Below are 12,266 nucleotides of genomic sequence, written 5' to 3'. Positions count from 1 at the left end.
TTGTTGTTATTTGCCGTCGAGTCGGCCCCGACTCATAGCGACCCCTCCTTGGGTTTCCGAGGCAGTATCACTACGGAAGTAGGATTGCCCAACCTTCCTTATATATGTATATATATATACAGACACATAGATATTTATATAACATTTTTTAAATAAAATAAAATAAAAAAAATTAAACTCAATTTGGCTATAAATTCCTGTTTAATCCATGATTTTTTTTGTTTTGTTTTAACCCATGATTTAAAAAATGTATTTTCACCCTATTCCTAATGTTTCCTCTTTTCCATCACATCTATACCCATTTCTGCCTTGCGTTTTCAGTCTTGACAAGAATAAAACAAGTACACACCTGTAGCATATTCTTCAAGAGTTCACAGAATTCATAGCACAGAGTCATACAAAAACCCAACTGAAGTGAGAGAGGGGAAGAGGCACTTTTCTGACATGCTCTGTCTAGTTAATCTTACTGAAGCTCTTCTTTCTTTTCTGATTCCCCACCCCCAGCTTCCCCCATGAATGGGTGCATGCATTGGGTGGTGTTCTGCTTTCCTTTTCTTCACAGGGCCTAAGTTGGAGCTTAGCAGTTGGGCTCACACCTAGGCATGGTTTCTGATTAGTGATAGCGCTCAGTTTTATTAGAGGAAGGCTCTTGTCCAGTATAGCTTTAATGGGAACCCTCATTTGGCTCAAAAGCCTTTGTGAAATCTCAGCAGCATCCCCTGCAACGTTGAAGGCTGTGATACAGCAACTTTCTAATGACTGAGACAGCATGTGAAATGTTCTCTCTGTACTGCTTGTTCCTGTGACTTTTTTTTCATCGACGTTGTGCAGCCCCCAGAGAAAACTTGTCCTTTGGATAGGGAGAGCAAGAGCTTTAGAGGCTGACTCAGCCTCTGAGTCTGTTACCATGAGAATTTGTGTGGGTGGCTGTGTAGAGGTCACTGAAGTATATCAAGGTCAAGTTTTCCAGGCTATTTTGGCTAGATGGAAGAAGAGCTCATGTGGGTTTCAAAATTGTGAGAAAGTGGTCAAAGGAAAGGATGCAAAGGTGGAGAGTTAACATTTGTTGAGTCACCCCTTGTGTGTTAGGCACCGGATTAGGCATTTATATAAATTGTCTTTTTAATCTTCATAGCAATACAGGCAGGTGGGTATCATTTTCCCTATTTTACATGTGGCAAAACTGCTCAGAGTCCTCCAGCTTGGTAGGTGGGGCTGGACTGGAAATCCTGCTGTTCTGCCTTAACATGTTGTCTGCAAGCGAGAACTGAACATGGACTTAACCATCCATCCTCAACGTCTGCTCCATTACATTAACATTTTTATGTACTGCACCCCTCTCATTGCCCCCGCCCTCCCTACCCTTTCATTGCACCTTCGGACACTCTTACTCCTGATATAGTTGTCCTTCAGCAAGTCCTCACTGAAATGTTGCCCTCAGCAAGGAGATAACAATTTATAAGCACTTTTGTCTATATGAGAGTAGACTAATAAACCTGGACAGGCTGTCTTGGATCCTGAGGTCTAGGTTTCATCCATGAAAGTCAGCTTGTCACTGGCAGCAGAAGCAGCTTCTCAGGATGACATCATCTGTTCCTTATGGGCTCTTCACTTTACTGTAAAAGAAAGTCACTGATAGTGATGTCATTACTGAAGGATAGTATGTTGGGAAATGATCCTTTATAGATGGACCTGTCTGAAAACTAGAATCTTACTTAACGTTAACATAAGCTTTTTCCTAAAAGCAGGACAAATGGTGCTCGCTCCTCACGTTTGATATATTTCTAGATAAGCTCTGAAGAAGAGAAGAAAGAGTTTGGATTTGCTATAGAGTTGCCCATGCTGTGCAGTGTCACGTTTACTCATTTCAGAAAGAAGCCCTAGGACTCAGGGAGGCTGTACTCTGGGTGGGTGCCTTCTCTGGAAGACACGGAATAAAATCAGTCCCACTTTGATGGAAAAAGGCACTAAATTGAGTCGGAATCAGTATGTGTGCCATGATATAAGGTTCTGTGGTTGTAGATAAGTCTTGGGGTCTTCCTTCCCCTTTCTTTCATATCCTCTGCTCCATATGATGTAAACTATTTCCTCACACCATTTTCAGAACTACTTCTGGTACTTAGTTTCTACACATTCTTAGAAACTTTATAAATGGGGTTCTTTTTTGCAGAAATTAATGTCATCAATGGGAGAAGGTATATTAGATTGTGACATTGTTATACATGTTGTTGTTGTTGTTGTTATGTGCCATCGAGTCGGCCCCGACTCATAGCGACCCCTCCTTGGGTTTCCGAGGCAGTATCACTACGGAAGTAGGATTGCCCAACCTTCCTTCCGAGGAGTGGCTGGTGGGTTTGAACCGCCAGCCTTCTGGTTAGCAGTCAAGTGCCTTAGCCACTATGCTACCAGAGCTCCCTTGTTATACATATGTATCTGTATATGTATGTGTATATATTTATATGCATATAAACACACACACACACACACATATATATATACATACATGGGCAGAGTTTAAAGAAAACATGAGAACAGCTTTACAAAGATAAACTCAAGAAGAGCAGTAACGCCTGATATGCTTCAGCAGACTCTCAGTCCCACAGGGACACAGCATATTTGCTTTAGTTAGAAGAATGACTTTTCCCATTATTTTTGGCAGATAATTATTCCTGATTAACTACTAGATTTATGAATCCTAAAGTCAGTTTAATGCTTTCTAATAAGTTTTTAACAGAGGTAAGAGCCATTTGCTTATTTATAAGGAGAGGAGAAACAAACAAACAAAAAAACCTTGCATCTGTTCCACACATGAGATTCCCCCCTGTGGTTATTGACTTTGAGGCAACCTGTGAGCTCAGGGGAGCAGAACACACCCCTTTGTATGTGCTAATGAGCTCTGTGTGCATGCTTAGTAAGTAGTGTGTATGTACGGCACTGTAATTTGGTAGACCCAGTCTCCATTTGTACTGTGGGTCACATCTGTGGTTTCTGTCCTGCTTCACAAGATTCATTCCCAGTTCACTAATATATACATACATGTTGTTGTGTGCTGTTGAGCAGCTGACAGGGACCCTATAGGACAGAGTGAAACTGCCCCACAGAGTTTCCTGGGCTGTAATCTTTATGAGATCAGATTGCCAGGTCTTTTCTCCCACAGAGTGGCTAATAGGTTCAAACCATAGATCTTTCAGTTAGCACTTGAGCACTTAACCATTGCACTACCAAAGATCTTTAATGTTTACATACATTAAAACTACATCTTTTGCATAAGTTTTACTAAATGAATACTCAAATATTTGGACGTAGATACTCAGTCCCAAAATAATACATATGATTGTAATCACCTCCATGGTGGAATCTGCTGTGAGCAGCTAAGTAGTTGCCTTCAGGGTGTGGCCTGCTTCCAGTGTATAAGAAGAAATTTGAGAAAGGTCTCTAGCTTTAGGATCCTGCATTTGGCCGAGTCACCAGTGCCTGCCAATCTTGGGATTGTTCCTGGACTTGAACTCATGCCCTGTCATGTTGCCTGCTAATCTTAGAACTGCACCATTTTACCTGCCGACCTTGGGTTCCTCAGCCTCAGCAGCCAACAGCTGTGTGAGTTAGGAGACTCCTTTAACTCTAGTGGACCTGGAATAAGAGGCAGAGCTGAAGCCCAAGGTCAAGGGGCCTTCACCCAGCCCCTAGAGCTGGCCCTTTGAACTCAGATTTCTAGCCTCCTAAACTGTGAGAGAATAAATCCCTATTTGTTAAAGCCATCCACTTGTGGTATTTATGTTATAGCAGCACTAGAGAACCAAGATAGTGGCTAAAAACTGGAACAGCTTCTGTAGTGGGAGATGTGGCGAGTCAGCCTGAGATCCAGATTGCTGATCAGCAGTAACCAGGCAGAAATGGGAGAAGGCCCAGGTGGGTGAGGGTGGTGTGTGGGGGGCTGCTGTTGAGGAGAGCAACCCTGAAGTTACTGAGTCTAGACTCCAGGCTTAACAGGAAGCCATGTGGAGGTAACAGATGCCTGGAAGTCATAAACAACAACAACAAAACTAGTGTATAGAAGGAATTAGGGGGTAGAAGAGAAACTAAGGAGGGAATGCTATTGGATCACTTCTTTTCTGAAGTTCCCCTCTCTTTATATTACATTTAATATCTCTCCCTTGGACCCCAGCCTCCTGCTGCTATGATTTGTAACTAGTCTCTCACAACTATTCTAGATTGTAATCCACAATGCAGAAATAAATTATGGAAGCTGATCTTAGACTGTATTGGCTAACATATATTCCAGGCATTGTGCTAAGCATTTTACATATGTTATCTTATGTATTGCTCCTGAAAACTGTGAGTTTAAATCATATGCTTTTTGTGTTCTCTTAAAGATGAGTCACAAAGTGGTTAACTTGTTAAAGGTCACGTGACTAGGAAATGGTAGACCCAAGTTTTGGCCCCAGACAGGCTGACTCCTGCCCCATGCTCTTACCCCTCTTCTAAATTACCTCCCTGCCAAGACTTGCTACAGTTGGCAAAGAGTGACTGATTGCTTTTTAAAAGTCACTCAATCAATGACTAGCATCTATATTAGCCTTTACAGTTTGCAAATCACTTTCACATATATTATTTTCTTTATTTTCGCAACATCCTGGTAAGGTTTGCAGCAACACGCATGATGAATGAGGAGACCCTCAACTCTGCAATCTCTATATCTTCGAGAAGTCTTTGAAGTTTGGTCATTACAGAGGTGTGGCCAGGCTCAAGTACTGTGATGTTTTTCCCCTGAATATGCTAGGCTTCATTTACTAAAGAAGTTCTTCCACAGACCTTCTGCTTCTTTCTAGGTCATAGAACGCTGTACGTGGGGGTTCGGATGCCGCTGGGCCGGCAGAGCCACCGGCACCACCGAACCCATGGCCAGAAGCACCGGAGACGAGGACGAGCCAAAGGAGCCGGCCAGGGGGAGGAAGGCCAGGAGGCCCTGGCCCATGGTAACATGCTCAGGAGAGAGGGCAGGTGTTTATGGTTGGGAGGCTCAGTGATCCTGAGGGATATCAAACAGGTGGTCTTGGTTCTCTAGTCCTTCTTTTAGGGTTTTCAAAGCTTGCTTCCAAGAAAAAAAAAAAACATCTCTAAGGATCAAAAGTATGTTTCTGAAAACTTCACAGTTCAGGCCCTCAAAAATGAATTCCACAGTAGGTGAAATCATTTACTGGAGGATTGATCATTCCTTTTGATCAAACTTGTCAGATTTTCAATTTGTTGTGGGTTTTCTGAAAATGGTCTCAGTTCGTGAATATTTCCTGCCATGAAACTACTTCCGCAGAATAGTTTCTTTCAGGGAATAAAGAAAAATCTTTGCTCTGTCTTTGGTGCATTCCTAAAGTTGTTAGGCCACCCAGATGTGCTAAGGAAGGGAGAATGCTTTTTCTGTTCTAAGTTTGAGGCTAGGAGCCCACCTTTCTCTGTGGTTGATTTTCTAGACACACCATCTCAGCGAGTTCAGTTCATTCTTGGTACTGAGGAAGATGAAGAGCATGTGCCTCATGAGCTGTTCACAGAGCTAGATGAGATCTGTCTGAAAGAGGGAGAAGATTCTGAGTGGAAGGAAACAGCCAGGTAATGCCCTAAAATAAAATAACCTGGATCAAGATCTACTTGAGTAGGCAAGTGTACCTTTCAGCAAGTTACAGGTCTACCTGCTTACCTTTTATTTCTTTGTGGGTGATGACTGACATGAGGTCAGATGTTGCAGTTTCCTATAGGCCGTCTTGGTGTTGGCATCTTCATGATGTCTCTGGTCATACCTATGGCAGTTGGCCTCAAGTCTGGTATTGATGACCTAAACATGAAACATTCGGGGGTTCTCTTTCATTTTTTGGGGGCCCAGATTAGTTCATGGGTTATTTTGGTGTTGTAGGTCTGGCTCAGAAGATACCTAACGAGATTACCTCAGGTTCAATTTAGCCTAGCAGACATACCATACATAGCTCTAGACCTTTCCTACAGGTGAACCATAGAGTCATTTGGGTGTTTAATCTACTAGAAGTCCCAGAATTTTTGAGAATTTAATTTCTTCAGGGATAATTCAACCTCAGAGAGAGCCTTGGGATTATAGCTAGCCTGGTACTAGGCTTGCTGGGATAGTTGTAGAGTGACCATGCTTATCTTAGGCTCATATCCTTGAGGAGCCCTCAGGTTACCCAGGGCCATATCTAGGGCTTTTCTAGTAACTGACCAGTGAGTCTTATGGATGCTACAAAGTCAGCATCTGATCCTCAGGGAAGGAAGCAAAGTAGGTAACTGGCCAAACATGGATTTAGCTCTCATTGGAACAGCTTTTGCATGATGCCCACTGTATCCATGGATGCTAAGGGTAGAGAAATTAAATAGGCAAACTGGTCTGATACCAAGTGAAAGGACAATCAGGCTTGTGAACTGTCTTTGTGAACTTCTAAAGGTCACACCGAGCACTGGGATTACCCTTTACTTTCTTTTTTTAATGGTTAGCTTTTTAAAAAAGCAAAATATTTTATTTATATGATTTATCAATGTATACAAGAGATATAGTTTAGATCTGTTTTTTAATTGCAAAAGTAATGCATGTTCATTATAGAAGATTAGAAAATAAAAGACAAGTAAAAAGAAAAATTGCCTGCAACCTCACTATCCAGGGATAATGAGGAATACAGAATTTTGGAATCTTATACTTGTATATATTTTTAATTTTTCTTTAAACAAAACTGAAATAAAATTGTACTCAATCTTGCTGTTTTATATTTTGCTTTTGTTTTTATTTCCCAAAGTACCCTGAACATGCAGATTAAATTTTACAGTGTTCAATAAGATTATTCAGATATCTCTCTTTGTGGCTTCCATTAACAATTCTTTCTTGAAAATTCCTCCCTTTCTATCTGTAACCCACTGTCATCAAGTTGTTTCTGACTCATAGAGACCCCTCCTTGGGTTTCTGAGGCAGTATCTTGCAGGAAGTAGATTGCCCAATCTTCCTTCTGAGGAGTGGCTGGTGGGTTGAATAGCCAGCCTTCTGGTTAGCAGTCAGATGCCTTAGGCACTGTATATCTAGTTATTTGTAATGCTTTCAGGTGGCTGAAGTTTGAAGAAGATGTGGAGGATGGGGGAGAACGCTGGAGCAAGCCTTATGTAGCCACCCTTTCATTGCACAGTCTCTTTGAGCTAAGAAGCTGCCTTATTAATGGAACAATCCTTCTGGATATGCGTGCAAACAGCATAGAAGAAATTTCAGGTAAGATTAAACCAAAACCAAACTCACTGCCGTCAAGTTGATTCCAACTCATGGCAACCCCTCCTTGGGTTTCCGAGGCGGTATCACTATGGAAGTAGATTGCCCAATCTTCCTTTCCAGGAGTGGCTGGTAGGTTTCAACCACCACCCTTCTGGTTAGCAGTCAAATGCCTTAGGCACTATGCTACCAGAGCTCATTTAAGTAAAATTAAACTCCCAAAAACCAAACTCACTGCTGTAGAGTCAGATCCGACTCATAGCGACCCCTCCTTGGGTTTCCGAGGCAGTATCACTACAAAAGTAGATTGCCTAATCTTCTTTCTGAGGATTGGCTGGTGGGTTTGAACTGCCAGGCTTCTGGTTAGTAGTCAAATGCCTTAGGCACTATGCTACTAAAGCTCCCAGAGATATGGTATAGTGGAATGAATAAAATGTCTCTGTATCCTTAGGCAAGTCACTTAACTTCCCATCCTCATCATCCTCAGCTGTGGGATGAATTGAGTTTCAATTCATCAGTGTCTCATGCTGCAGAGAGGTCAGGTTAGGTAAGGACTGGAAATAGCCATGGAATTTAGCAACTGGAAGGTTATTGATGATTTTTATTAAGAGCAGTTTCACTGGGGTAGCCAAATTGGAAGGGGCTGAGAAATTTTTGTTCTGGGAACTTTAAGTGAAAGGAGAGAGAGAAAAGGAGTCAATAAAGGGGTGAAGATTCTTTTCCCTCCCCAAGATGAAGGATCATGAAGTATAAGTCAATATGAAAGTTACAATTACAGAAGTATGGATCCTTATTCATTGCTTCTAGTTGTGGACAGTCATGGATGGAGTTGGAAGCTGAGAATATATTGGGGTTTGGGGAAAGCCTGGCAGCAGATAAGTAAGATTGAAGTAAGCTGCTAAGTTTTTCACATCTGGTGTTGAATGTATTCATAATAGTAGTGATAAGGTTGGGAGCTCTGGTAGCATAGTGGCTAAGACACTTGCCTGCTAACCAGACGGCTGGCGGTTCAAACCCACCAGCCTCTCCTCGGAAGGAAGGTTGGGCAATCCTACTTCCGTAGTGATACTGCCTCGGAAACCCAAGGAGGGGTCGCTATGAGTCGGGGCCGACTCGACGGCACATAACACACACAAACACAGTGATAAGGTTAGGTAAACTGTCAAGTGTTTATTTTAAATCAGAATTATATATATATCTTATTTAATTTTCCAGAACAACCCCCTGATGTAGGTGGTATTATTAGCTTCATATTATAGATGAGGAAACTGAGGTACAGAGAGGTTATGTAACTTGCCCAACATCACACAGAAAGTGGTGGAACTGGGATAGAATGTGGCTGTTTAGTTCTAGAGCCCATGCTCTTCATCAGTGTGCCAACTGCCTCTTGATACCAGGTGTTGGGAATTCCCCTGCCCTTCCTCCCCCTAGTTCTGCTGGGCTAGACAGGTTAAAGATTGATGCTTGGTGATAATTGTTGGCAGTGAGTGGTCAGTTGACTTAATTATTCTTATAGGTTCTACCTTCATATAGGCATTTTGAGTTCTACAGTTACATACAGTTCCTCTTAACAATCACTGCAATATTAAAATGTTGAAGGAAGATAATGCAGAAGGCAGAACAAAGTGGATAATAATGTTTTGAGTCCAACAGTCCTGGCTTTGAATTCCAGCTCTGCAGCTTACTAGCTGTGAGATGTTGGATATTTCGTAACTATTTGAATCTCAATTTCCCTCTCTGTGAAAATTATTATGATAATATGTATTTCTCATGATTTTTATGGGGATTAGATAATATATGTAAAGTTCGCAGTATAGGTCCTGGCACATATAAAATGCTCAATATTAAAAGCTAATAATAATGATTTATTACATGATAAAGTATAACTTTTCACAGGTGTTACATCACATAGGTCTGTCAGACACTGAAGTTGAAATTGCACCTCAATAACCCTGGTGGAAATGCTTCTCCCACCCCAAGTCCCTCACACCCACCCTTCCCGATGCTGGCCTCCCTGGGTTCATTGACCCTCAGTCTGGGTGTTCATATCAGTGCCTACTTTCCAGACCTTATTCTGGACCAGCAAGAACTGTCCAGTGATATGAATGAGACCATGAGGATTAAAGTGCGGGAAGCCCTTCTCAAAAAGCATCATCATCAGAATGAAAAGAAGAGAAACAACCTCATTCCCATTGTTCGTTCCTTTGCTGAAGTTGGCAAGAAGCAGTCTGATCCACATTCAATGGATAAAAATGGTAAGGCTTTTAAGAGTGATTGTGTTCTGTCTTTATGAATAAGACATTTGAGAACTAGTTGGAGATGCTAAGTTACTAGGTGCCAGAAGTTGTATTTGTCTAATATGCTTCAATACCAATTTGGATACTTAGCACTTTTTGGTGATTGGTAAGATGTGTGGCTGGGATGGTACCTGTCTCTCTCTTGTGGCATCAAGGATGCACGCCTCAAATAGACCTCAGTGAACTTGAGATGAAGGATTTGTGCCCCAGGGTAGCTTCAAAACTAATATGGCTTTTGGGAGATTCCATACTGGACACAATTTGGGGCCACAAAAGGTCAACTCTAGCTTTTTAGGACCAAATGTGGTTCTTTCTAGGATGTTAGAAAGAGGCAAAATATAGTAGTGAAGCTCTTAAATCTGACTTCTAAGTTTGAGATCCTGGCTTTGCCACTTACAAAGTGTGTGACCTTGGGCAACCTATTAAACCTCTTTAAGTCCTACTTTCTCATCTATAAAATGGGGATAATAATAGGACCTTCCCCGTTATTGTGAGGCTTCAATGAGTTATTCCGTGTAAAGTCCTTAGTGCAGTGCATTGTGGCTATAAACACTCAATGAATTTCAGCTGCTGACTAGTTACCTTTCTGTGGCCAGGCAGGGTCTAATCTATATTGATCTCCTGGTCCCCACAATTACTGAAGCACAATGTACAGGAGATATGCCTGGGAATTTATACTCCTGAAGAGTCCTCCATAGGGGTTTTGATTAAGGATAACTGCCTTAATAAGAGACAGAAAAGAGGGTTATGAATGGTTCAGGAAGAAGGTACAGAACTAATGAGACCTCTGTCTTCTCTTGAGCCTTAACAAGTAGGCGAGTAGATAGGTATGTGTGGGTCTTGGCTTCAAAGTCATCTCAACTTCTTTCCCCTTCAGGTTTTCAAGAGATAGTCTTAGCCAACTGGTGGTGGGTGGGGTGAGCCAGAAGGCAAAAATGGCAGGGGCTCAGAGAATTCGATTTTATTTTCTCCAAATAGGTCAAATGGTGTCTCCACAGTCTGTTCCAACTACTAATCTTGAAGTGAAAAATGGAGTGAATTGTGAACACAGTCCTGTGGATTTAAGCAAGGTGAGCAGAGACATAGGAATTGGCGTATAGCTTATGGTCTAGTTGCTAGAAGCTAAGTAAGCTTTGGTATTTCAAAATCCTTTCTCCAAAACCAAGGGACCCTGGTGGTGCAGTGGTTGAAGTGCTTGGCTGCTAACATAAAGGTCGGCAGCCTGAACCCACCTAGGAGCTCTGGTGCTGTAGTGCTTAAGGCATTTCACTGCTAACCAGAAGGCTGGCAGTTCAAACCCAGCAGTCACTCCTCAGAAGGAAGGTTGGACAATCTACTTCTGTAGTGATACTGCCTTGGAAACCCAAGGAGGGATCACTATGAGTCAGATCTGACTGGACGGTAGTGAGTTTGGTTTGGTTTTTGCTGCTCTGTAGGCAAAAGATGTGGCAGTCTACCTTGGAAACCCTAAGAGGAAGTTTTATTGTCTATAGGGTTGCTATGAACCAGAACCAACTCAGTGGCAGTGGGTTTGGTTTGTTGTTTTTCCAAGACCAGAGTCCCTTCTTCAGAAAAAGAGGCCCATCTACTCATGTCTTCTCCCTTCTACACCAGCCTATCCCCTTCTCCTCATTAGATTGTTCCTCCAGATTCAACGTGATGAAACAGAATAACCACAGACAGTTTTCCTTAACACAGACCTTTTAATTTTTTAGTTATTTCTTGCTGTTCTGGTTACCTCATGCCACCCTGACAAGAATATATCACAAAAGGGATGGCCTTAACAAACAGGAGTTTATTCTCTTATGTTTAGGAGGCTTTTAGTCCAAGTTCAAAGTGCCACTCTTGAGGGGCTGGGTTCAACCTTGGGCTTCAGCTCTGCCTCTTGCTCCCAGCCCACTGAAGCTGGAGGTATCTCTTCACTCAGGCAGCTACTGGCTGCTGAGGCTAACAAGCCCAAGGTCAACAAAACGGCACAGTCCCAATGTTACCAAACCACATAGCAGGCTATTAATTCAAGTCCATTGAAAAGTCCCAAGGTCAGCAGAGCATGGCAGGCTGCTGAACAACGACACGGCTGCATGCAGGGTTCAAGTGTGCAATAAGCTAGAAACCGCTCCCCAAAACTTCTCCTTATATTCATGAAGCACACCTCATTCCTAAGGGAGCTACTTAGCTGCTCATAGTAGATTCCACCGTGGAGTTGATTACCAGTCTCATCATGGGGAATACTTCATCCAGCTGCCCAGCCACTCAACCAGGCCCACCCAAGTTGACACACAAACTTAACTACCACACTTGCTTTCTAGCTGCTGTTTCTAACCTTGAAGGGATTTGTCAAAACAATATTTTTGTTATTGTCTCCTAAAACTCCTCCCTCAAGGTTGAAAATCTTTTGTGGGACTTTGACTTTAGTATCCAAAGTCTGCAGAAATAGTGTCTCACTACAGTTACTGGTTCCAACCTTGGTCTCCCTGTCCCAGTTATCTTTGCTCTGATTTCTCCTTGATGCTGTCTTTCTAAAATGCAAATAGTGTTATGTCATGTCTAATAAAGCTTCCCATTTTATTTAGGAAAAAAACAGAAACCTCTGATAAAGCATTCAAATATTTGAAAATGAAGAGTTTGACCCAGAGCTTCAAATCTTCCTCTTTGAGGAAGCATGCTATAATGGAATTCAAATCAGAATACCTGAATTTAAATCCCAATTCTATCCCTGA

The 12,266-nt window shown here is 42.1% G+C and overlaps 1 protein-coding gene across 1 annotated transcript in view; it reads left to right on the top strand.

Moving 5' to 3' along the window:
• SLC4A8 (solute carrier family 4 member 8) overlaps positions 1 to 12,266 on the top strand; it is a 69,103-nt gene that overhangs the window by 1,216 nt on the left and 55,621 nt on the right. Inside the window, exons 2-6 of the mRNA XM_007958158.2 lie at positions 4,830 to 4,976; positions 5,469 to 5,604; positions 7,092 to 7,252; positions 9,316 to 9,504; positions 10,525 to 10,616. Of these exons, the coding sequence (XP_007956349.2) occupies positions 4,859 to 4,976; positions 5,469 to 5,604; positions 7,092 to 7,252; positions 9,316 to 9,504; positions 10,525 to 10,616 (696 nt within the window). The 5' untranslated portion in view covers positions 4,830 to 4,858. The remainder of the gene's footprint in view (positions 1 to 4,829; positions 4,977 to 5,468; positions 5,605 to 7,091; positions 7,253 to 9,315; positions 9,505 to 10,524; positions 10,617 to 12,266) is intronic.

The sequence above is a fragment of the Orycteropus afer genome, unplaced genomic scaffold, assembly GCF_000298275.1.
Source record: "Orycteropus afer afer isolate SDZICR_OR568_19922 unplaced genomic scaffold, OryAfe1.0 scaffold00859, whole genome shotgun sequence".
Classification (NCBI taxonomy): Eukaryota; Metazoa; Chordata; class Mammalia; order Tubulidentata; family Orycteropodidae; genus Orycteropus; species Orycteropus afer.
The sequence above is the reverse complement of the archived record's forward strand: the minus strand, read 5'-3'. Positions and strand labels throughout refer to the sequence as shown.